Genomic DNA, 25,665 nt, shown 5'->3' with positions numbered 1-25,665 from the left:
AAGGAGGAGGAGAAGAAGAATCCAACGGATGTAGTTGTCATCTCGGTGACAAGCGTGCCCTGATCCTGGGCATTATGGCTCTGAAATTGAGAATAATTATTCTAATTTGTTTTATTACATTAGCGTGGGTAGGAGGGAAGAAAGGGAGCTTTCTTCCCTGGCTTTCTCATTATTCATGGGCAGCGCGGCGGGGCCCGGCTCCCGGCTCCCGCGCCGGGGCTTCATGGGAATTTTTGGAAAATGATGTCTGCAATGTTCTGACCTTTGCCGTCCCAGCTGCAGCCCTCCTCCTCTCTGCAGGGATCCCACACTTGACTCCTTAGCAACCTTCTTTGTGCCTCTGATCTCTCTCCATTTGTCTGGTAATGGCCCTTGGCAGGAAGACTTGTTGTTCCTTCGGTGGCTGTAAAAGGCAGGAGCCGCTAATGCCAAGGACTTTTCAAAATCCCTTTCACCCACTCCTTGCAGCGCTGCCTTCAAAGTCACCCAGATGCTGGTGCGGTCGTGGTGGCTTCTCAAAGGGTCTTTCTGGGGAGTTGAAGGGGGAAAACCAGCAAATCAAACAACAACAAAGTCAACAGCAGTGACTTCTCTTCCAGGAAAGCGGTTTCCAGTCCCTCTGCTTGTGGTGGTTTGTGGTTGTGTTTGTGGTGACTCTGGTTTGGCTTCTGTGCTGGACCAACCCCTGCTATTTTAGCAGGATCTGGATGTTCACCTGACCTTCTGCAGGTGGGACCTGTCCTGGGGCCATCTCAGAGCCAATCTGTGCAGGGGGTCCCAGGCAGGTGTAGGGTCTGTTCACCTGAATCATCATCAAATCCTGGAGTGGTTTGGGTTGGAAGGGACTTTAAAGCCCATCCAGTCCCACCCCCTGCCATGGGCAGGGACACCTTCAACCAGACCAGGTTGCTCAAAGCCCCGTCCAACCCGTCCTTGAGCGCTTCCAGGGATGGGAATTGTTCCAGGGAGTCTGGGCCCTGATCTATAACGTGCTAATGTTGGACCAGAACTAATGTTCTCCAGATGATGGGAAGTGCCATCTTGTGCAGGCTTGGATCTGAACAAGAGCTTGGATCTGCTCTTGGCTGTGGGCTTGGAAGTGATGTGCAAGGCACAGAACAAAGCTGTTCCATCAGCAGTGTCAGCTGAGCAGCATCAACCTGCCGTGGTCTGGCTGAAGGATCAGAAGATATGGAGGGGTTGGAGTTGGCAGGGACTTTAAAGCCCATCCAGTTCCACCCCCCTGCCAAGGGCAGGGACACCTCCTACTATCCCAGGTTTCTCCAAGCCCCATCCAACCTGGCCCTGAACACTTCCAGGGATGGAGCATCCTGTTATTTCTCTCTTTTCATGGAAGAAGCAGCAGGGAGTTGGTTCAGTGGGGTTGGTGTGAACATCAGGCTTGGCTCTTGCTAAAGCCTTGAGTTTGCTGCTGTCAGAGCTGTAGAAAAACATTTCCACGAAGCCTGAGACCTGTGTCACATGTTCCCTGGGTGGCACTTCCCAAAGAAAGGAATGAAACGCTGTGTGCAGGACACGGGATCCAGCTCATCCATCCTGTGCCACAGAGCTTCATCCATCCAGCAGAGTGGGACCCACGGAGGGCAGGGGTAAGTCTGGCCTAAATCCAGCCTCTGCCACCAGCCACAGTTCACAGCAAAGATTTGGGCTCATCAATTATGCAAATATTTAAAAGCATGCAAACAATTTCCACAGCCATAACGTGACCCTTGAGGCATTAACGGACCGTAGAAAATGTATTGACTTTTCAAATTGCTCCAGCCTTTGCTGGGCTCGGGAATGAAACTTTGTGTCCTTTAGGAGAAATATAAATAAAAAACCATCATAAAGTGCTGTCTTGGAGCAGCTCAGAGGGAGTTTTAGGCACCCAGCAGAAGGGGGGTCTTGTTGGGTTCCTCGGATTTACGTGCTCCAGGTGCCAGGCTCTGGGAGCCCCTTCCAGCTTTGCCATGTAGTCCTTAAACAATTTTATTTTTAAATTTGACCCTTGCCAAGCTCCTTCCTCTTCCATGAACTGGGCTCTAAATTACAACCACTTTGTTTCAGAGCACGCTGGTGAATGTTTGGCTTTCAAAGAGATGCTTTTTCCGCGGGCGGCAGAGGTGGTGTGGGAAGGGCACGGCTTTGGGATTTTCTCTGGGAGTGCTTCTTATTTATATGATGAGGAAGATGAAAAGCTGGAATTTAGTATTGCCCATCATGGAGATTTTTTGGTGGGTTTGCACCCATCTTTTTCACAGTGAAGACACAGAGAGGTCTTTAAATTGACTCTGAGTTTCTGCCACCGGTGCCCCGTTCCCCACCCTTCCCTCTGGAGCCGGGATCAATGGGGGTTTTGCAGACATAGCTTGAGTCACCAGCCTTTTGCTCGGCTTCCCGTGCTATTGGCCTGTCTGTACCATTTTTTTCAGAATTAATTTTGGGCTGAAAAAGTCTCAAAGAGTGCTTTGTTCCTCCTTGACACTCACTCCAGGGAGAAAAAAAAAAAAAAAAAAAAGGAAAGAAAAAGAAAAAGGGGAAAAAACCATGGAAAATCTGACATCTGCATTGTAGAGAAAAATCAATAGATAGGGAGGAATATAATTATCCCCCACTCCTGAAAGAATTTTGCAGATATTTTTTGTAACAGTGACTCATATCGGCTCAGAGCTTGAATGACATTTTAATTATTTCGGCTTTTTTTCGGTTTGAATCACCCAAGTGCAGAGCTGGGAAGGGGCACAGCTGGGCAGAGCCATCCGGGAGCAGGGGAAAGGCAGGGTTTGGGGGGTGGGAGTCAGCACTTCCCTCCCTCTACGTGGTGTTGGAGCAGGAGCTGTGGGGCTTGGTGGGCAGAGCTGGGGGCTGCACCCACAGCCACGGGGCTGGATCATCCCTGATCCGGGATGGATCACCCCTGGATCTGTGGTGGATCACCCCTGAGTTCGTGAGGGATCACTGCTGGATCTGTGGTGGATCACCCCTGAGTCTGAGTCCATGAGGGATCACCCCTGGATCCGTGAATCATCTGTGCTGGCATCAGAAAAATAAGGGAGCAGTTCATCTTCTTTGGAGAGATTTTTCTCCTTGTGTGAAGTGTAAAATCCTCATGGAGGTTTCTGATGTTGCATCTCAAACTGGTGCTTGTGCCTGGGTGTGATCCTTGGGGAAGGGGGTCAGGGGTGGAAGCGAGGGAGATGATGGAGGAGAAGGGAGCAAGGGTGATGCTGTGGGTTTGGTTTGGGCAGGTTTAATTAGAAGGGAATCGGGTAATTAGAAACTAATTAGAGCAAACAAAAAAGGAAGGAGAGAAGGAGAGGTCTGAGGAGCAGAGGCTGGCCAGGCTGGGTGGGGCAGGGATGGGGGGGGAGGACTGGGGGGGCTGGAGGTTTGACCCACAGGGACCTTCCCAGGAGGATGTTCCCCCTCGTTTCTGTTGGGTGGCTGAGCTGCATCCTGGTGGGACAGCCTTGGGTGAGCTGGGAGAATCCTTGGAGCAGGGAGATGAGGTTGGAGAGGGGTTTCTGTGATTCCCATTCCCCATGGCTGGGATGTGGGTGCAGTACCCTGGGTGGGCACACACAGCACCCACACTCCGAGCCTTCTGCAGGGCCAAGAGGGGCAGGTCCTGGGATCCAGGGGGGTTTCCCTTATGGAACATCTGCTAGTGTTCAACTTAATCCTAGCATCAGGAGCAGGGGATGATACAATCCAAGGAGCAGTGTCCAGATGTGCTCCTGGGAAGTGAGGGCCCGTCCTCCTCAGGAGCTCATCCTGCTGTGCCTCAGGAAGGTGAATCCCAGGATTCACAGGGCAAAGGCAGATTTCAGTGCCCTAAACCCAGGAGGGACATGTCTGTGGAGGCAGTGGCACAGCTCCCATCCTTCAGGTTCTGCTTCCCAGTCCCAGGTCACATTCCCTGTGTGCCGTGGCCTCAGCTTTGGGATTTCTGCCACGAGTTTGTCAAACTCATGAAACAAAAGCTGTTCCTAAACTTCCTCTCTGCGGCTTAACGTCCTCTGAAATCCCTTTTGTTGGATATTTTCAGTGCTGGGGAGAGAGAGGGGGCATGTGAGGTGACTCAGTGGAGCAGGACTGGAATTGGTTCAGTGGGAGTGAAGGGGGGATTTTGGTTTCCACCCCAAAAGTCCCTTGGCTGCCAGTTGGCAAATGGATTCATCAATGTCCCGTGTGTGAAGGAGAATTTATTAGTCATAAATAGCGATAGTTTTGAGCAGGCTGAGGGAGTTTTATCAACCAGACTGGGTTGATGCCTCAGGGGCTGGGTCCAGCCCTGCAGCAGAGCTTGATCAATTTTGATTTGATGAATTTTTCCGAAGAATTTGCTGGGAAATAGATTATTTTTTTTCCCTTTGGTTGCTTGTGGATCTTGCTCAAGTGACTGCATGGTCACTTTGCCTTGAGCACTGTAGTGAGACATCAAAGCTGGGAATGATGCTGGAGGAAAATGGGGTCTTGTCCATGTGGCTGGTGTCTTATCTGTCTGTCTTATTTATCTTCTCTAGCTTATCTAAAATAAAAGTATGGTGACAAAAGTCACCCATGGCATATCCAGAGTGTGGGAAATGCTCTTTATCCGTGACCCTGAACTCCTGGATGCAGAGCAGGGCTGGTGGATGGAGAGTTTGTGGGGGCTGAGTGAGGCCAGCAGTGATTAAACCCAGGGATTTTATTGAACACCATTAAAATAAATTAAAAAAAAAAAAAAAAAAAAGGCCCAAAATGTAATTTTCCTTCTCCTTTGAAAAATGCTGGTGGATTTAAGGCACCTTCATTCTGGGAGCCTGGAGGTTGGTGTTTCCCAGGTCCAAGCAGGTGCTGCATCTCCATCCTCCCCCTGGGCCGTGCCCTCGAGGGAGCAGATGTGGGAAGGAAGGAAGGAAGGAGATATTGAGCCCATATTTCATTATGGAGTTAATTCAGCCCAGGGGGAACATTCTGAAGTGTCCATGTGGAGAGAAGCACAAGGGGCTGTCCGAGCGTGCGGAACCCCCGGAGCCGCTGGACATTCCCAGGATAGAGATCCCAACCTTCCCCTTCCCCAGGCTAGGATTGCTTGGTGCTCCAAGGAACTGGGGGGCACCTTCTGGCTGCCAAAAGCTCGGCCTAAACCATCAACCCTTAGTGTCTTTGCAGCCTCCTTCCCATCAGGATGGATTTAATAATCCTGGTTGGAGCGGGATTCAAAGCAGGGCCAGGGAGGTGAAAGGGCAATTGCTGGTTCACTTGGCCACCTGTTTCCTTCCCTTTGGCTCATATTTAATTTGTGTTGCCGAATTCCTTCCCGTTCTGATATCCTGAAAGTCCCCTCGGACACCCCCTTGTGCAAACAGAGCTGGTGGTTTTGGGGTGCCTGATTTTTTCCTGGGGTTGTAAGTGTGTAAATATTCATTTGCCTTTATCATTGGAAAGGGAAAATAAACTTTAAAAGCCGTTTTCCTGCCCCCTCCCTTTTTAGTTTTGTCTATTAGAGCTGATCATAAAAAGGGGAAAGTGCAAAAATGTTTTCAAAACTCCCCATCTCCTGCCCTTTAACCTCCAAAATAGATGCAGAATTCAAGTTTTCAGCTACTGCTCTGCCAGCTCAGAACTAGAAAGAAACTTCCCACATTTTTTTTGAACTTAAAAAAAAGGGAAAAGGCATCTTTTTAAGTAATTTTAGAATTTAGAAAAGGAGAAACAAGTCAGTGTGCAGAGTTTGCTACAGCACATCTTTTCCGTGGTTCTCAAACGATCCCATTGCTACCTGACAGTATTGGGAGCATTATGCCAAGGTGGAATGATATCTAATTATTTCTCTCCTTTCTTTGTTTTCCATTTAATTTGTCCTTATCATTCACTCCTTGAACTCTGCTTAATATATTCCCACCAAATATTTCTTGCAAGATGTTGGTGTCTTATGCCCAAATGAGAGGAGAGTCCTCCAGGTCTGCTGGAGTCTCCTGGGGTTGTCCCATCCTCACATCCTCTAGCTCCTTTTCCTTCTAATCCCTCCCCTGTCCTCTCCTCATCCAGAGGGAGGAGGATTGGGGTCCATCAGAGGTGCCCCAGCCTCTCTGGGAGCAGGGAATGGGGAGTTTTCCCGGGCTTTGATCTGGCAGCATAATCTGCTGCAGCTGCAGAGCCCAGGCTGGTTCAGTGGACACACAGAAATCATGGAAATGGGTTGGGAATTGTCAGCAGGCTGAGAGAAACCCCAGGAATGCAAAACCCTGGCAGATGTGGGGATTCCCAGCTCCTCCCTTCCTCCTCCCACCCTCCTGTGCTCACTCGGACCCAGAGACCACGTCTCAAACTTTGCATCTCCCAGAGAATGGGAGCTGACTTCCAAGAAAAATGGCACCAGGAAGCAAATAATTGGGTAAAAACCGAGTCCATCCAAGTGTGGAGCATCAAGGTTTGTCAGGGCCCACCCTGGTGGGACCATACCCAGGGACCCACAGCACCAGGATGAGAGGAGATGGCCTGAAATTGTGCCAGGGCAGGTTTAGTTGGATATTAGGAGAAAATTCCTTGTGGAAAGGGTTGTCCAGCCCTGGCACAGCTGCCCAGGGCAGGGGTAGAGTCACCATCCCTGGGGGTGTGGATGTGACACTTGAGGACATGGTTTTGTGGTGCTGGTGATTGTTGGACTTGATGATCTTGGAGATCTTTTCCAACCTCAGTGCTTCCATGATTCTTCACAGCAGGATCATGGAGTGACCCACCACGTTCTCCTTTTGTGGTTCCTCCTCAGCAGAGCTGAAGCCACAGAACACAGAGGTTTTCTGTGCACTTCATGCTCTTGTTTCTTAGCCCAAATTCTTGGGAAAAGTGGAAAACTCCCTTGCCAGTGTGGAAGTGGACCCAAGGCAGCAGCAGGGGAACGATGACTTGAAACACCCCCTAATTATGAGAGTGGGAGTTTTCTGTGCTGAAAATCAGCTTTGATGTTAAGGGTTTTAAGTGACTTTCCTGCTTGAAAGCTTCGTAGTAAACAAAATGTGATGAACTGTCTTAGTGACTCATTGCAGGGAAGATTTGGATTGTCAGTGTGGTGCTTTTCTCTCAGATACTTGATTTAATTATCCCTGTGGAATCCTAGAGCTGGAGAACAGTCTGGGCAGGCAGGAGGGAAGGTCATCGAGATAACTGGCCTGTTTTAATATTCCAGCATTCCTGCACAGAGCCTTCCTTAGCTCTGTCCTGCCCCTGCCAGGGCTGCCAGCTGAGACACATCCTGTGAGATGCTATCAGTGGATCCTGTAATTTTAGAAAAGGTTGGAGGGCAGGACGAGCTGGGGATGACTGGGGAGGGGAAGATGAAGCCTGGAGTGTTGACAACGAGTGTGTCTTGTCCTGGCCCCTCCTGCTCCAGCCCTGCAGAGTGATGGGGTCTGCTCAGGAGCTCCCCACCAGCCTGCTTTCCCACCCCAGTTCCTGTGTGATATCACTGCATCCCTCTCCTACCTGTGAGGAGTTATTAAACTTGGCTCTGTCCTCTCTTTTCCGCACTCAGAAGCCCTGTGCTCTCAGATCAGTCAGACAGACAGACACACAGCCCAAATACAGCTTTGGGAACTGGGTATTTCAGGATGTTCAAGAGGTCTGGACTGTTTTAGGGGAGTCTTAGATATGGATTTTTTTTTCTTGAGCCCTAAACTTGCTAAACTTAGTCTTATGCTGCACTCATGCTACAACAAGTAGGGAGCAGGGAGGTGGGACCAGATGAGCCCCTGTGGTCCCTTCTGTGGTTTTGTGAATTTGGATGAAACCACCAGGCCAGGATGGGCCATAGTGCTGGAATTTCCTCCTCTGAGCTCTCAGATTTTAGCCATGAAAGGTCACTGATCTCTGCTTGAAAACCTTCCCTGCTGTAAATGTAAAGAAGCTTCAGGATGCTCCCAGTGCAGCAGCAACAGGTCCTTCCAGGAACTCCCTCTGTTTTTCTCCTAAGGGAGGCAGGAACATCATAATTAGGGGCAATGTCAGAGGTAGGTAAATACCCCCTAATTGTATGCAGATGATAGAGCTCGTTCAACCTTTTGACTAGTGAAGCTTTCCTCAATTTGGGATATTGTGATCCTAATCAGGGACCTTTCCCCACATCAAAGCTGAGCCCGAATCCCTTGGGGCTGGCAGGGCTTGATTGCAGGGCTTCCTGCTCATCCCTGCCCAGGTGTCCTTCCTGCTCTGGACCACTGATTCCTTTCTGCTCTTCATCTCTGAGGCAAAGAAATTTAATCCCAATATTACTGCCAGGCCTGGAATGGACCCAGTGGTTTGGAAATTTCCCCTCTTGTTGCCCTGGGATATCAGTGCACGGCCAGCTCGGATACCTGCTCGTTTCCTTGCCAACCTCTAACCTGAGGTGGAGCAGAGCTGTCATTAGTGCATCCATCTGTGTTTGGATCTGTCAGCTTCCTTCCCCTGCTCCTCTTTTGTTTCTCTAATTACTTTGATTGCATCTCTGTGGCCAGCTCAGGGCAGGCTGTGGGTCCCCATCCCGCTCTGTGGCTGTTCCCTTTTCCACAGGCAGCAGAAGTGGCTCTGCCAGAGGGAAACCGTTGGGTTTGGATTTTAAAATAGTGACTATGGCTGTGTTTAGGGCTGCAGGGAACACTCATCTGTTACAGAGTGGCCCAGTGGCAGAGCCTGGATTTTCCTGTTGCTGGTATCCAGGGATTCTGCTGATCCTGGGCTGCTCAAACCTGCTCTGCAAAGGCTCAGGTGTGGGCAAAGCATCTTCCAGCACCCTTGAAGTGATGTAACCCATTCCACAAGGATTTTGGGTCACATTTTCAGTAAAATGGCAGTGGAATGAGTCACATGCACAACATTCCCTTGGGAACAGCAGCTGGACCCAGCGTGTGGACGTGCCCTGGGTCTCCTTCAGCCTCTACCATTACAGGCTGTGTGTTTAACCAGAGCACTTGGCATCTTGAGATACAAGATAAAATAAAATATTTATGACTGTATGCTTGTCTTTTTTCCCCAGGGGCTGATTAAAATCCGAGGGGATGGCTGCTGGAGAGAGTTAACATGCATGGATTATCACTACGAGGTGAGTGATCTGTGCATAAAACCTCATTTCTCTTGTCTGCTTTCCTTTGGTAAATTAATTTTCCCAGACCTTTCCTCTCCTGCCAGGCATTTCTCCATGTTTTCTTACTCTATCCCAGCCTTCTGGCAGTGCAGGCAGTGTCCACGTGCCAGCTGGGTGATGCTATTTTTCCCAACCACAGTCCTAAAAGACCAATTTCTCCCCTCCCCTCCCCATCACAGATTCAGGAACAAACCTGAGCCTCGCTGAGAACTTCACTGTAAAAAATGCTGCAGGAGAGGGACAGAAAGGAGCTTTCTGTGGTGTTGTCCTGAAACCTTCCTGCTTCCACTCCCAAAATGTGGACACATGCAAACAGAAACGGAGCATCCTGGTGCTGTCCAACATGCAGAGCATGATCGTTGGCAGTTCAGAATTCCATGGTTTTATCTTTTTGGCATCTGTTTCGGTGATTATGGTGTGTTCTGATTAGAGACTGTGGGTTGTTTTCTGGCTCTGAGTCTCGTCTCCTCTCTGGTTCCAGAGAAGCTCAGCTTCAGCTTCCCCTCTCTCTTCACCTTTGGGTTTGCATTCGTGTTTTACAGAAATAGGGTTAGGATAGAAAATGCTGTGTATGGTGATGCTCCAGGGGTGAGGAGCCCTGGTTTGGTGAAGGAAACAGTCCTGAAACAATATTCTCTTCTCTGGCTTCACATCACAGCCACTGGGAGTGGCCCAGGGTGTTATAACACCTCTGGTCTCTAATCCAAGTCCATCTGACATTTTGGAGCATAATTCCTATTGGGAGCAGCTGAGGGAGCTGGGGGGGCTCAGCCTGGAGCAAAGGAGGCTCAGGGGGGACCTTCTGGCTCAGCAGCTCTCTGACAGGAGGGGGGAGCCCGGGGGGGGTTGGGCTCTGCTCCCAGGGAACAAGGGACAGGACAAGGGGAAATGGCCTCCAGCTGTGACAGGGGAGGTTTAGATGGGATATCAAGAGAAATTTCTTCATGGAAAGGGTTGTCAAGCATTGGAAGGGGCTGCCCAGGGCAGCTGGAGGACATGGTTGATGGTGACTGTGGTGCCTGATCCCTGTGGTGTCCTGATCCTGTACCCAGGTAACGTGGTGCTGGTGGATGGTTGGACTCTTAGGGGGCTTTTCCAGCTTTAACCATTCCATGATTCTATGAAAGGAAATTCTGCAGATCTCAAAAGCTCCATCTGCCTTTCCAGCTTTAATGCTCCTTTTTTAGTTGTTCCCATCAGTGACTTTCTCGGGGTTTCCCCCACTCAGTGCAGGGCTGACCTTGCACAAAGGCTGCTGCTCCCTTGGCTCTTGCAGGACACCAGTGGTCCAACTTCATTCCTGGTAAAACTATGGATGGAAAGACCCTTCAGTGCTGTAGTTCTCAATCCTGGACTTGAAGGTGGCTGCAGCAAATTCCCCATTTTTGCTGGGCACCTGGCAGCACTCTGGGAAAATGCAGCTCAAAGCCAGCCCCCGGCAGCCCCTGCTGACCCCAACCCACAACAATCAGGCTGCACAATCCCAAACCTCTCAAATCAAAACCAGAACCAGTTCTGGAGCCCAGAAGGCTAATTAAGACCATTCCTGTCCTATCCATAAGGCAGGATCCCCAGCCTGTACAAGTAATTGGGAACAGGGGCAGGGGGCAGAGCACGTTATCAATATCAATTATTTTAATCCGCACAAAAGAAGCTGCAATAAAAGGAAAATGAAAGAGGCCAAACTTTGTCTACCAGCAATAATATAACAAAAATAACAAAGGGCTGCGATTCACCTGCTGGTTTCAACCAGCCAGAGGGAGGAAGAAAAGGGTAAAGCTGAAGATTCCTCTGGGAGGGAGGAAGGGAGTTGGGAATCTGCTCGTAATTAGGATGATAAAACTGAGTATTGGACTGGCTCGAAGTGGACTCGGGCCAAGTGAGTGCTGTGATGTATGTTGGCCACCCCAGCTCTGCTGTTCCAGCCCTGAGCTGGAGTCCAAAACCTACATGGGCTCCTCTGCCAAGAGCATTAATGCAAAGCCACGGCCCCCTCCCTGCGTGGGGAGCGCCCGGCTCTGTTTGTTTGCAGGAGAACCAGGAGCTCTGCTCGTGGAAAAGAACATTCCCACCTTTGTCAGGAGGGGTGGCTCGAACAGTCGAGTGCTGGGGTGGTTTGGGTAATTAAGCAGAGCGGATTTTTCCTGCCTCTTTCCCCTCTGATGTGTAGTAGGGCCTTAATCCCAGCCTGGCTGGGAGCTGCTCTGTCCTCTGGCCCCTGGCACTGTGTGAGTTGGAGAGGGGAATGGCAGAACACGTGCTTTGCACAGGAGGGGTGTTTTCCAACCAGCCTCCTCTGATCCCTGAGGATTAGATGGGCTCCAGTAGGTGTGGAAGAGAAAAGCAGACTCTGGTGGGGATGGAGAAGACTTTGCTGCACCACCAGACACAACTTGGCACGTGAAAACATCCTGGAGGCTGGGATGAGGGCTGGGGGGAGAACACTGGCTGGATTAATCATGGCTGTGGGTGCCAGGAGTCCCAAACTGCAATCCCAGCTTGGCAAGGCACCGTGAACAGGGAATTTCTCCTCCTCCTGCATTGATTTCTTTGCTAACCTGGTCAGAGGCTCCACGGTGGGTGTGTAGGTTTGTGCCCCGGGGGTCCTGATCCCCTGTGGTGTCCTGACCCTGTGTCCATGTCAGCATGTCAAAATGGACATGCCTGGGTGCTGCCTGGCAGGTGAAGTGCTGGGGTTTTCCATGCCATGGGTTTTATTTATCCCTCTTTGTGTTTGCCGTCGTTTCACTGCTGGCTGTGCTTAGATGGCTCTTTGCCCTACAAGAAATCCCAGTAAAAGGGAGTTTTTTTCCTCAGTGGAACCTGTTCCTGGTGCAGTTGATGCAGAGAGAAGCTGCTTTTGGGTTTCAGGTCTGTTTGTCATCAGGATTATTAAGCATTTTGATTACTGGGCACACACAGATTTACAAATCTGTGTGCAGGGTTTGCAGGCTGGAGCTGGAATTCTGCTTCCACTGGAGCATATGGGATGGATCCCACAGTGTTTGGAGCATGGCACCTGCCAGGGAAGGCAGGCAGCCTTGGTTCCCTGCTCGTGCAAGCAGGGGACTGTGGCTGAGCGTGTCCCCTGTCCCTGCCTGCTCCAGAGGGATCATTCCCAGAGCCCATCAGCTCCATGCACCAGGGAAAAGTCTGCCATGGAAGGTTTCTGGAGCCTGCACAGCTTGCAGGACACCTCCCAGGTGTGGGCTGTGAACAGGTCCCAGGTCTGTGAGCCAGGGATGGGATCAGGGAGCACCACCTGGCTCCCTCCTGTGCCAGGCTTGGTCTGGCCTCAGCTTTGCTAATTCTGGGAGTGCTGCTTGGCTGGCACAGGCACAATGTCTTAATGTGCTCCAAATGCAGAAAATCCTCTCGTGTTTTAACCCCCCTCCCCAGCCCTGTGGGTCCCAGACCCTTTGGAGCACCTTGAGAGCAGATGTCTTGGCACGGGGCAGGTTTGAGTGGCACAGGCAGGAGGAGAGGAGCAGTTTGGACCCACAACCATCCCAAAGGGAGCCAGTGGGTTCTTGGATCCTGGTGATGTTTCTGGCAGAGCAGTTCAGCAGATAATCAGAGTGACTGGGAAGGTCCTGCGTGGTCACATCCATCCCATCCCACCATGTTCCCCCCCAGAAATGCTCCTGGTGGGATGCAATCCAGGGATGCATTTTTCTAATGGCTGCCAGAGCGCTGTTGCTTTTTAATTACAGACAGATATCTTGTAAAACTCAGCCACCAACTGGTCAGGACAGCTGCAGGAGCAGCTGCTGGGGCAGGAGCCCTGCTGGGCAGGGACTGCTCTGCCAGCTCTGCCCCAAAACCACGCCAGGGCTGCTGGACACATCCAGGGGTCTCTCCTGAGGAACATCCATGGCCTGTCCTCTGAGGAAAGCAAAGACATGGAGGGGCTGGAGCCTGGTGGAATGTCCTGGGTGCTAGTTAGGGACACCTCAAGTCCAGTTCCAGGCTCCTCAATTCAGGACAGACATTGAGGGGCTGGAGTGTGTCCAGGGAAGGGAAGGGAGCTGGGAAGGGGCTGGAGCAGCAGGAGCAGCTGAGGGAGCTCGGGGGGCTCAGCCTGGAGAAAAGGAGGCTCAGGGGGGACCTTCTGGCTCTGCAACCCCCTGACAGGAGGGGGGAGCCGGGGGGGGTCGGGCTCTGCTCCCAGGGAACAAGGGACAGGAGGAGAGGGAACGGCCTCCAGCTGTGCCAGGGGAGGCTCAGGTTGGATATTAGGAACAATTTCTTCCTGGAAGGGGTTGTCCAGCCCTGGCCCAGCTGCCCAGGGCAGTGGGGGAGTCCCCATCCCTGGAAGTGTTCAAAGGGTGTGTGGATGTGGCACTTGGGGACACTGGTTAGTGGTGAACATGGTGATGGTTGGACTCGATGATCTTAAAGGGCTTTTCCAACTTTAATGATTCTGTGAGGCAAAGGGATAAAGGGAAAGGAAAACCAAACCCTGCTCCTGAGGCAACCAAACCTTTGTCAGTGTTGGAAGTAAGACCCAGGATGTGCTTCCCAGCTCTGGAGTCATCTGCAGGTGCTCAGGATGGAAGCAGGAAAGTTTGAGGACTTTGCTGAACCAATTTCTGCTTAATCTGAGCCCCATTTTGGCCCCAAATGTGTCAGTGCTGCTGAGAAAAGCTTTGCTCTGTCCTGAGGCTCTGCACAGTCACAGGGGTCACTCCTGACTTGGACAAATTGTCACTAATTATTGTGTGACTGTTCTTCCCAGGGAGGGGCTGTCAGTCAGTGCTCCAGCTCCTGGAGCAGATCCCCTCTTCCTGGAGAAGCTCTCCGGAGCACAATATCTTTTGTGCCTAATTATGGGCTTGCTGACTGATAACTGTGCTGATAAGGAGGAGGAGGGAGCTCAAACTGCTCCTTAACTGCCTCTTCAGTTCTTTTTTCTCCTTCTCTTCCCCTGCTTAGACCTCATTAGACTTTTCATCCAGCTTTTCCCAACCCATTATGACACAAAGAGTAAATAATATCCAGCAATTCGTTTCGATAAATCAGAAAATGAGCTGCTTTCATGAGCCCTGAGGCTCAGGATGGGCTTTATTCCAAGAGTTTGCATTGCTGGAAGGGAAAAGTGTTCCTAACAGGGAAGCAGGTGCTCGGATTTTGTGCTGAAAATTTTAAAGTTACAAATGAGTACGAGGGAAGTGATACTGAATTACACAGAAAACAGGAATAATTAAAAGAAGTAACCGTGCAGAGCATTTTGGGGATCTTCTTGTTAATAACGTTAATAATAACATTATAAAATATTTATGGAGCGTCCTAAGTGTACAATCCTTGGCCCTTTATGGAATTTTCTCCAGTCTGAGGACATTAAAGGTGAATCCTGGCAGGGCTGATGGTCACAGTCGTGAATTATTGAAGCGATAAAAATGTGCTTTATTTTCATCTCCCGGTGCAAAACCAAACTGTTCTTTGAGTCGAGGTGACTGATACCACAGGGAAGGACATGCTCGTGTTCAGCTGCTGTTTTTGTCCTTTCCATTTGGTCATAGGGTTGGAGAAATGACCTTTTCAGGGGCATAATTGCAAAACCACTTGTCCTCATTGGCACGTCTGGAAGGGCTGCTCAGGGGGGGATTTGAAGCTGAGGATTAGGGGCTTTCTGCTGGGTTTTGGGGAGCTGCATGATGTCAGTGGAGGAAGGGCCAAGGCCTGACCTCGCCTGTGATCAATTAGGTAACAAGATCCATCATAAGGCAAGTGCTTGGAGCAATAATATTGGCAGATAAATGTCAGCAGGACATCAAAAGCTTATTGTGCTGGATCTGGAGTTTGGATCAGGCTGCTGCAAAGAAGGGCTTGATCTGAGGCAGGTTTTCAGATGAATCCCAGGTCTCTGTGTCGGATGCAAGGGATCTTTGAATGCAATTTGCTGGAGCAGTTTGTTATTCCCAAGTTTAGGCTGGGCTCTGCTGTTCCCAGGGTTGCTGGGCTTGCACAGGTCGGGTTTGCTGGCAGAAGCACAAGCAGGGATTCAGGGCTATGGTTTCCAGCTGAGCACTGCTCAGGAGGAGTCCTGGTTTTCCAGAGTTTGGAAGTCCTGCTGCAGATGGTCGGTGCTTCGGAAGGTGAGGGCTGAGCTCTCAGCAGTGAATTCCCAGCAGTGTCACTGTCCTTGGGGAGCTGCAGTGTCAGGAGAAATGTCATCAGCGTTGACATTTGTGTCCAGTGATGCTGGTTTTAAAAGGTGAACAGGGATGCAGGGCTTGGGCAGTCAGGGGAAGCTCGGGAAGAACGAGGGGGATTCATAATGTTGGACCCTGAGCAGGGAAAAGCAGATTGATGCAGGGACATGGTGGGTGATATTTTATTCCAAGCAGAGCAGGCAGGGAAGCAGCTTCCCAGAGTCAGGCACTCAGGAGAGTGTAGGTTTGCTGTCAGTCAGTGTTGGAGCAGGAGTGGCAAATGAGTTCCCTGAGCAACCATCACAGCAGACAAAGGGGAGGTGGATTCCCAACCACCCCAGTGTCAGTGCAGTTCACTGGCACCAGGATCCTGGCAGGGAATTTAGGAGAAGGGGAAGGAGTGTCTGCTCAGAGAACTGTCAAAATAAAAGCAAATCAGCATCATAAAGCAGTCTCAGCATCTTTGGCCCAGGCTCAGGAAACCCCACACTGCTGGAGTAAATTGGACTTGGGCAGATGCTGAGAGAGAAAATTTGGAATAGCTCCGACAGGAAAATCATGTAGGAACTTTTTACAAGGGGATGGAGTGACAGCACAAGAGGGAATGACTTCCCACTGCCAGAGAGCAGGGATAGATGGGATATTGGGAAGGAATTCTTCCCTGTGAGGGTGGGGAGGCCCTGGCACAGGTTGCCCAGAGAAGCTGTGGCTGCCCCATCCCTGCAAGTGTCCAAGGCCAGGTTGGACAGGGCTTGGTACAACCTGGGCTAGTGGAAGGTGTCCCTGCCCATGGCAGGGGGTGGGACTGGATGAGCTTTAGGTTCCCTTCCAATCCAAACCATACCAGGATTCTCTGAACTGGGAGGATGGGATAAGCCCCCAGTCCATGATCCCTCCTGGACAGCAGCTCCAACAGGGCTGGAGCACCGGCTTTGCTGCTGGATTTTCCTTCTCTCTTTGCTTCAGTTCAAATCTGCTTTTCCCTCTGTGTTCCTTCCCCAGCAGTACCTGCATTCACACCATCAGAAATGCAGAGAGCAACCTCTGGGATTCTCCCTTTGGGATCAGCCCAGCGGGTGGGGGGCACCTGCCCCGGGTCACCCTCTGCTGCCAGGAACATCCAACCAAAGTGGGCTAAACCAACCAAAGTGTGGTGGAAATGCCCCCAGGGAGGCTTCTGTTGGGAACCTGGTGAGGATTTGGAAGCATGGGAAGCCCTGATCCCTCTCCAGCCCCGGGATCAGCCCGGAGCTGTCACTCACGTGCTGGAAATGCATTGGGAATGTGCCAATACCGTTTGCAGCAGTAACACAATTCCTCTTCCTGGATTCTTTTCTGTTTTTCTTGAGGATTTGTTTTAAGCCTGGTGAAAGCTTCCTGTACACCTATTGGATTTCATCTCTTTGTTACACTCTCCCACTGTTTCAAACTCCTTTACAGACCACCCAGGACCCTCAGCCCTTGCCTTAAATATTCCCTTTTCCTCCCCCCTCCACCCTTTTTTGTCTTTTTCTATCCTAATCAGATTAATCTTTACAACCCACTTTGCAGCCACTTAATCAGCTCTCCATGCTTTGCCCCTGGCCATGGCCCTTACCCTGCTGGCCAGCCTCTCCAGTGGGCAGGAATGTTGGATCCCATCACATCCCTCTGCCTACCAGGGGCTGTGGGGAATAATCTGCTGCTCCTGAAACGTGCAGGGCCCAGGAGGTTTGTCAGGTGGAAGAGAACAGAGGCAGTGCTCTGATAATTATTTAAATTGGGGATTTATGAGCTGGTTAATGGTGTGTTTTTAAGAAACGTGCAAAGAGAAAGATGACAAATCTTGGTGCTTTCTGGAAGAATGAAATGAGAAGAATATTTAAGAACTTTCTAGTCTTTGAGAGTAACAGAGAATGGTTTGGGTTGGAAGGGACCTTAAAGCTCATCCAGTCCCACCCCCTGCCGTGGGCAGGGACACCTTCCACCAGCCCAGGTTGGGATGATGCAAATGCTTGGCATCTGCCAAAATTTAGTGCTCTTCTTTTTCCATAATGTTTGCTCTCTAGAGAATATTCTCTTCATAAAATCCTGGAATGGTTTGGGTTGGAAGGGACCAAACCAACAACATGTTTTTAATTGCACGTGGAGTTGCTGGTGCTGACATTTTCGTCAGATTATGAAACGTGTTACAGTTTCATCTCTTTCTTTGACTATTAAATGTGTTAAATTGTTTAATGAATTTTCACACAATGGAGATGTCTGTCTTCATTTAACGTGTAAATTACTGAATTTGTTGCCTGAGAACAGCAGACACACCAGAAAGTTCTGCTGAAGAAGCCGCATTACCAGTGGGATGTGTGTGTGTTTGTGCATCTCTGCTCCTCCTCTGGTCTCTTACTGGGTTTTTCTTACAGAAATAAACATGATAACCAATTCCAGGGCTCAGCTTAACGCTACTGGCACAGGTTGCCCAGAGAAACTGTGGCTGCCCCATCCCTGGAAGTGTCCAAGGCCAGGTTGGACGGGGCTTGGAGCAACCTGGGCTAGTGGAAGGTGTCCCTGCCCATGGCAGGGGGTGGGACTGGATGAGCTTTAAGGTCCCTTCCCACCCAAACCATTCCAGGATTCTGTGATAATAATTATTACACACACCAAAGGTTTTAAGTTCAGTTTGAAGCTTGATTTCCATAGAAATGTTGGTCTGTCCAGGAATAGAACCCACCATTGGCAGAAACACTCGAGCCCTTCCCTTTGGTGCTGAAAGTTGGAATTATTTGCATATCTCCAATTTACATGGAATTTGTGCCCTTTCCATACAATTCCCTGTGGTTTTACACTTTCCATGTTGAACATACAGTTGATTTGAATTGCAGCACACAGGTTGTGTCACTTCAGGGATCAGGGGCTGATGGCCCGAGACGATTCCCACAGACATTTCCCTCCATACCAGAGAGCAGGAAGAATTCCTAATATTTCTCCAATGTGGATTTTTCTCACTTACAGCTATGGCAGAGCTCACAGCAATCCCTGGTAACTGTAAAAAACCAAGATTACAGAGTTGGGGTGGGGCATGAACGAGTTAATATCAAGTCTGTGCCGTGGTGTTTTGCTCCGAAGTCGTGTGCGCCAAACTGACCTTTAATCTTGGAATATAAATCACTTTCCAGTCCTATTATTTCTAAAATCCTACAGGCTTGCGAATGCACAAAAGAAGCCTTTGTCTCTTATTAATTTAATTTATAGGTTAAAGTTTCAAATCAGTGGCAAGCACAGGCTGATTTACTGTTCCCTTCAGGAATCGCCGCTCTGGGAAGCGCGGCGTTGGCTGGGCTGCCTCGAGATGGTGGGGTGTAATTAGGAGCTTCTGTAATTACAGATAATGTAAGATAATTTGCTTATCATTTTTGGAATGTGTTCTACGTGAGAGCTGGGAGGGGGACTCGGTGTGGATTAGCTCTTTCAACCCTAAAAACCCACCGGATCGGGAAGATCACGGACGGAACCGTCTCCCCGTCCCTGGTGCGACGTCATTTGTGCTGCAGGGAAAAAACAGCCCCTTCTGGGGGGCAGTTGGGATAAAAGCAGAACTTTCTCCCACCAGCTTAAAACAAGACACCCATTCCTGTTTTTCTTTTTATTAGATTTAAGCTATGAAATTCCCGTGTGGAGTCAGATGTGGGACACTGGCTTCTCTTCCCAGGAGGGTTCCCATCTGCAGTTCAGACCCGTTTTTTCCCACTTCTTGGGATTTCTCCTCATGGAATTTTGTAACCAAGTGTTCTAGTCTGTCTCAAAGTAACTCAAGACAAAGAAATTCAACTTTTTCCTACCCGTGCTGTCATTCCCCATTCTGGGGTAAGAGCTTTGACTCCTCCAGGAGCTCTCTGGAGGCTTTTTCCTTGACCACTTTACATGGAAAAGTGGGATTGTGATTTGCTGCCCTTGCCAACATTATGGAAACGTCTGTATTAAGAATGGCATTTATCTTACACATACCCATGACTTCACTTATCTGTATTTTCCAGGGATCATATTCTTCCTCTTCCCTTTCAGCCTCGGTGCCTGAAAGGGATTTTATTGCTTTAACATTAATCAAGACATTTGACAGGATGGAGCTGGATCCCATCCAGTGAGCCTGGGACAGGATTGAGTTCTGAACTGTCACGTTGGATCCATTTGAATGGAACACAAGCTGGTCAGTCTCTGCAATCCATCCATGGATTTAACAATCCTGGGCCGAGGTGAAGGAGTGCCCACCTTCCTCCTCACTGGGGACAGCCTGGGCTGGGCTTTCCCTTCAGCTGCTGAAGGCTCCCCACAAAAGTTTGGTGGGACAAGCAGGGAGAAGGTTTCTTCTCTTCCTTGAGGAACCTGCCAACACTCAGAGTCCTGCTGCTGCTCCCACCCTTCCCCAGACTGCCCCTTCCATGGTGATGGTGAGTTGTGACAAACGTCCCTTTTCACCCCAATTTTCTCTTACTTCTCATTGTCCCACGGTGTCACTGGGCACAGAGAGCATGTGGGTTTGTTGGGAGCTCAAGGGTCTTGCAGCAGTCTTAGAATCCTGGAATGGTTTGGGTTGGAAGGGACCTTAAAGCTCATCCAATTTATCCCCTGCCATGTGCAGGGACACCTTCCACTAGCCCAGGTTGCTCCAAGCCCCATCCAACCTGGCCTTGGACACTTCCAGGGATGGGGCAGCCACAGCTTCTCTGGGCAACCTGCCCTGCAGAGATTGTCAGAGAGCCTGAGGGTGCCAGGGGAGGAGCAACACCTGGAAAACCTCCAAGAGAAGGCAGCTGCCCCCTCTCCATGCCAAGGATGCCCCATTTCCCTCCCTGGGCTCCTCAAAGAATGTTCTCCTGCTAAACATTTTCCTCCTGTGGTCCTCATGTGGTGACCATGCAGGACATTTGTGAGGGGCTGGGGAGTTCCATTTCTTGCCCAAATCCTTCTGGGATGCCTGTTGGGAGAGGTGCTGAGCGTTTCCAGCAGGTTGATCCCTTTGTTTCCCAGAAACCTGCACACACAAACTTGTAGAAGGCCAATCCTTTAATTCTTTAAGCTTCTAGTCTGAATTTCACCACATTCCGTGAGTTTGTTGTCGTTGAGAATTTCCTTTGGAAGGTTTATGAGAAACACAACCAGAAATACAGCTTTGAAAATCCCTTTTCCCCCTCGAGACGTTTCCCTCAGCAGGACCTTGCATCAGTTATCCCTCCGTGGATGTTTGGGTGCAATTCTCATCAAGTTGCTCCTGCTGGACATTTTCCTAACCCTGATCAGGATCTAAGAGAGCTTTTTATAACTCCCTTTTGCAGTTTTCTGTGCCAAATATGCAGCAGCAACACACGTGACCCCCCCTGTGCTACGGGCAGAGCTGATTACCTTGGGGGAAGGAAGGGAGTTAACTGCTGCTTAAATACTGGAGATTTGCTTTCTATTGTTTTATTGCTCCTCTGAGTCTCACCAGGTTCCTTAACATCAAGCCCATCACTCTCCTCATTCCTGTAATGAGTTTGTTAAGCTGGTGGGTGAGGGTGGGAGGGGAATTCCAGGGATGAAGGAGTGGGATGATGCCCAGATGTGAAAGCCCCACGTCTTGTGTTAGGTAACTAAAGGCAAAACTTCCTCAGCTACAAAGTACTTGTGAGTTTGGGAATTGGTGTGATTTGGTGGTTGGAGGGGTCAGGAAAAGGTGCTGTCAGAGCTGCTGTAAAAGCTCACTGTGGGGAGGGGAGTTGGTGAGTTTTTTAATATTTCTCAAATCAAAGGTTCTCCAAAGGTGGCAGTTCAGCAACTTGGGTCTTCTGAGGATCTTCTAGAGTCCTGGAATGGTTTGGATGGGAAGGGATCTTAAGGATCATCACATTCCACCCCCTCTGCCACAGGCAGGGACACCTTCCACTGGCCCAGGCTACTCCAAGCCCTGTCCAACCTGGCCTTGGACACTTGCAGGGATGGGGCAACCACAGCTTCTCTGGGCAACCTGTGCCAGGGCCTCCCCACCCTCCCAGGGAAGGATTCCTTCCCAATATCCCATCTAACCCTGCCCTCTGGCACTTTAAAGTCATTTGTGCATGGCTTTGCCCTGTGTAGTGTCTTTTTATCTGCAGCCTGTAGGAATTATTATAACTATTAATAACTATTAATGAATATATATAATTATTACTCTCCTTCCTGGAATAACTGCAGAGGGATCCAGCACAGAGGGTCTGGAGGCAGGAGTGGGACCCCCACAGGGCTTCAGGGACACAGAGGAGAAGCTGAAGCCCAGGAGCAGGTATTTACTTCTCTCCTTGCTCAGCACCTTCTCCCATTTTATCTGACAGGTTTCATTTGATGGGATTTGCCTCTGGCAAATCTGAGCGGAGCTCGTGCCAGGCTGCAGCGTGTCCCCTCTGAGAGCACTTTTTTGGGCAATAATCCAGGCTTTTAGCAGGGCTGCCTCGACATCAGGCATGGTAGGGGTTTAATTTGCTGGTTAAGATGTTCCTGACTTCTCCTGGCTGTCTAATGTTTCCTCTCCTCCGAAATCTTATATGTCACCTATCCAGGAGCTGTTTTGGGGGGGGTTTCTGGGAGGGCACTCAGGAATTTCTGACTGTTTCTCTGGCACTTCAGTTCAATTTACACTGTACACTGAAGGAATAGTTCCCTTTAGGTTGGGGTAGGTTACAGACTCTCCTCCCTGGAAGAACAAAGGGCTGTCTGTTCCGGCCAGCACGGGAATACGCTGGGAGGTGATGCTGCAGACGGGATTTTGGGGATGTATTTCACATTTAAGCAATAAAACAAGACACAAACAACCCCTAAAATACTGGAAATACAGAAATAAATGGGAGGATTAAAGCCCAGGGAGTTGTCTGCAGGGATGCTGTGGAAGGTTGCTGGGGTTTGGGAAGGCTGGATCCTGCTGGCTGAGGGGGCAACAGGGTCAGGGGGGTCACTGCTGCCCTTGGGCTGTGTCGGGGCCTGTGACAAAGCTCTGCCCTCCTCCAGAGGCTGCATGGATTTCTCCATGGAATCTCTCGATGCTGATCTTAATTTGCATCTTTGTCCCAGATTTGGACTTTTTTAGTGCTGCTGAGGGGCTACCCTGGTGCTGTGGTTGAAGGTGATGGGCAAAATGGGGTGAGATTGCTTCCTTTTGTAATCAATATCAGTCATTTAATGAGATCTTCATGGAGAACATTAGGTTTTGCCTTCCCCTGAGTTGTCCTAGGTGCTCCTTGTACAGAACCTTTTACTGCTTTTTTGGTCCCATCCCCTCCAGTGACTGCAGCACATGGAGCCCATCCTCTCATCCTGGTGGCAGGGGAGCCCTGGGTAGGGTGTGCTTGGACATTCCCAGAACACATGACATAAAACCACTGTATATCCATGACACTCATGTATTCCCTGGAGATTTTTAGTCCAGCTCCTCTTTAGAGCCTACTGGAGATGCTCTCCATGGTGTTCCCAGGGCTCTGAAACCTGCAAGCCTTGGCACAGTGAGCAATCCCTGACCTCTCCTGTGGGAATTTCAAAGGCATCCACCAGCTGCTTAGTGTGGGGTTGAAACAGGGTGTGAGCAGCATTGCTGGAGAAGGAAAACCTGGCACACAAGTGGAAGGGGAAGAGGGTTTAGAGGGTGTTGTGGGCACGGCTGAAACCTGGGGAAGGCTGAGGTACCACGACGTGGATGGGTCAGAGATGGTGACGTGGGATGTGGTGCCAGAGGAGCAGCAGAGCTGGAGGGATCCAGGAGCTTCAGCTGCTGATGGCACAGCTCTTGTGGCTTTTGGCATCGTGTGCAGGAGAGGGAACTGGGAAGGAGGTGAAAACTGTTGGAGCCTTCAGCAGGTGCACCCAGGAGCTCCCTCCTGGTGGGATCATGGCCCAGATCCAGAGATGGAGCTGCTGCCTACCTTGGAGCTGCTGGCTTAGGCTGTCTCTAGGAGTGCCATCTAGTGCTTCCCCCCAGTACTGGAGCATCCCAAACCCTTTTGGAGAAGGTAAGGCCTCTTTTGGCTTGTTTTGTTGTGCTAAACCAAGGGCTTGAGGAAAACTAAGTCCTTCTGTTCTAAGGTTGTTTGGGGGCTTGATGTTTGTCTTCTCCTTGGCATGGATTTCTGGACTCCAGAGATTAATTTGTTGGAGGCAGACCCTGGTCTGATGACTGTCAAACCATGGACATACTCTGTGTTAGCCCACGGGGTTGATCCTGGTCTTTATGATGGAATTCCCCCCTTGCTATTAATGCCATGGGGTGAAACCCTTGGCTTTAAGGCTTATTTCCAGTCCCTGCACTCGGAGAATGGCCTTTGTTCCTTTAAAATTGGGCAGTTTCTGTGGAAGGCTTGGTGCCCTGGGCCCTCTCGTGGGAGGGCTGAGGTGGGTGGAAGAATGTTCCCATTATTCCCTGCGCACACGTGGTCGCTGCGGGGGCTGTGGGCTGGTCCCCTTGGCAGGGGGAGGAGGGGGCAGCAGGTTGGGTTTGCCCCAAAGGGCTTCACCCCAAAGGTTATCAAGATGTTGTCACGTTTGCCTTGGGTGGGTTTGGCTCTGGAGTGAAGGTCCCCAACTCCCCATCACGTCGCGCTCCGGGAGCTGGGCCAGGGCTGTGTTGTTTTACTGTGGCTGTGAGTGTGTAAATCTGTCCGTGCCGTGGTGGATAAACAACAGCCTTTCCCCTCTGCAGTTCAAAAACCCCCTCAGCATTGTTTACCCCTCTGGTTTTTGTCCAGGAACGCTGAGCACCTCCTGCCCCAGTGCGGTGACCGAGAAAGCAAATCCATTGGAAAACTCCAACAGGAGTCTGTCTGCTTTGGTGTTTCAAGTAATTCCATTTCTAGTGCTTGTCTGGAGGGTTTGGATGGATCTTGTAGTGGAAGGTGTCCCTGCCCGCAGCAGGGGGTTGGAATGAGATGATCTTTAAGGTCCCTTCCAACCCAAATCATTCCATGATTCCATGATGTTCTTGGGTAGCTCTAAGGTGTTGATCCAGTCAGGGGCGAGTGGTGGATACAGGGACTCTCAAAGGCAGGACAAGGTTTACACATGGGATGCTCTCTGGCAGGAAAGCCATTGTAGAGCCATTGTAAAGCCATTGTAAAGTCATTGTAAAGCCATTAAAGGTGTCATGCTTCTTATCTGCTTCTAGTTTATTAGAAACAAAAAAGAAAAGAGGCTACAAATCAAGCAGTGTCACAAGACCCCTCTTGTAATTGAGGGGCAGAAATTAATTAGCCATGGTGAATGTTCTGCATGGCTTTCCCTCTGCTCTGAAGAAGGACCCCTTTGTGCATCCCAGCACATGGAATACCTGAGGGCATCATGGGGGCCTTCTCCTCCCTCTCCTGTTTTCACACTTCTCTTCCCCATTCCCTGCCTGTCCTTTCAAATTCTTTGGATGGGAGGGTTTCCTGACGTCTCTTTTCAGCGTTGCTTCCTCTTCAGCTCCCTCACGAGTGCCTCTGACATCCTCTTGTTTGATTTTTAACACCATGGATGTCCAGACCTCCATGGGCTGGTTGCTCTCAGGGACATGATGGGATTCTTGGCATTGTCCTGGGCAGGGCCAGGAGTTGGTCTTGATGATCCTCGTGGGTCCCTTCCAGCTCAGGGCATTCTGTGATCCTTTTGGTGCTGTTTGTGCTCCTCTGCTGTGCATCTTAATTTGGGACTTACTGGTTTATCTTTAGGTTTGCTTTTTGTAGTCAGTTCCATCCTGGTTTTGGGATAATTAATTTGAGATAATTAGCACTGGTTTGCTCTTCATCTGTTTGCTTTTGAGAGTGTGGTGTTGAGATTTTCTGCCTTTTTATTATTCAGCCTCTTCAGTTTTTTTCCAGTGAGCCCTGCACAGCAAATTCAAGCTTCTAGGCAATGTCTCTTAGAAAACACAGTTGTATCGCATATAATTATATTTTATATCATTTATTTTACAATTTGCAGTTTAAAACCACAATTTAAAATCAGTAATCAGCAGCAGATTCAAGGCCTTTTTTTTAGGTTTCACATTTAAGGTGCAGGACTGAGCTCTGCCCTCCCGGTGTGTCCATGAGCTTTTCCCCTCCAGCACCCCCTTTTCCAGGGGGATCCGCAGCTGAGGAGCTGAGCTGCTGCTGGATGAGGAATGTGTCCATCAGCCCTGAAATAAATCAGGATGGGAAGTGTGTCGGGGGCACTAATCCAGCAGCTGTTCCCCCAGGCTGCCACCGATGGCTCGGGAATTAACCCGATGGAATAAACCCGGGATGTTGTTCCACAGGCACAGCCCAGGTTGTGCCCATTCCCTGGAAGAGGAGGTGTTGAACCAGGCTCCTGTGGAACATTCCCAATGGCTGAGCATCCTCTAGGAGCAGAGCCCTCTGGAAATTCCAATGGATCTGTGCTGTCAGACCATTCCTCTGGAGCTCCTCCAGCTGCTGTGTTGGT

The 25,665-nt window shown here is 50.1% G+C and overlaps 1 protein-coding gene across 1 annotated transcript in view; it reads left to right on the top strand.

Annotated features, from left to right (window-relative positions):
* The window catches only part of LMF1 (lipase maturation factor 1), a 158,578-nt gene that overhangs the window by 58,260 nt on the left and 74,653 nt on the right, over positions 1-25,665 (top strand). The window contains exon 6 of the mRNA XM_051776864.1: positions 8,999-9,064. Coding sequence (XP_051632824.1) covers positions 8,999-9,064 — 66 coding nt within the window. The remainder of the gene's footprint in view (positions 1-8,998; positions 9,065-25,665) is intronic.

Source organism: Manacus candei, unplaced genomic scaffold (assembly GCF_025592945.1).
Source record: "Manacus candei isolate 608988 ecotype Guabito, Panama unplaced genomic scaffold, ASM2559294v1 h1tg000002l, whole genome shotgun sequence".
Lineage (NCBI taxonomy): Eukaryota > Metazoa > Chordata > Aves > Passeriformes > Pipridae > Manacus > Manacus candei.
This window is presented reverse-complemented; position numbering and strand designations above follow the sequence as displayed.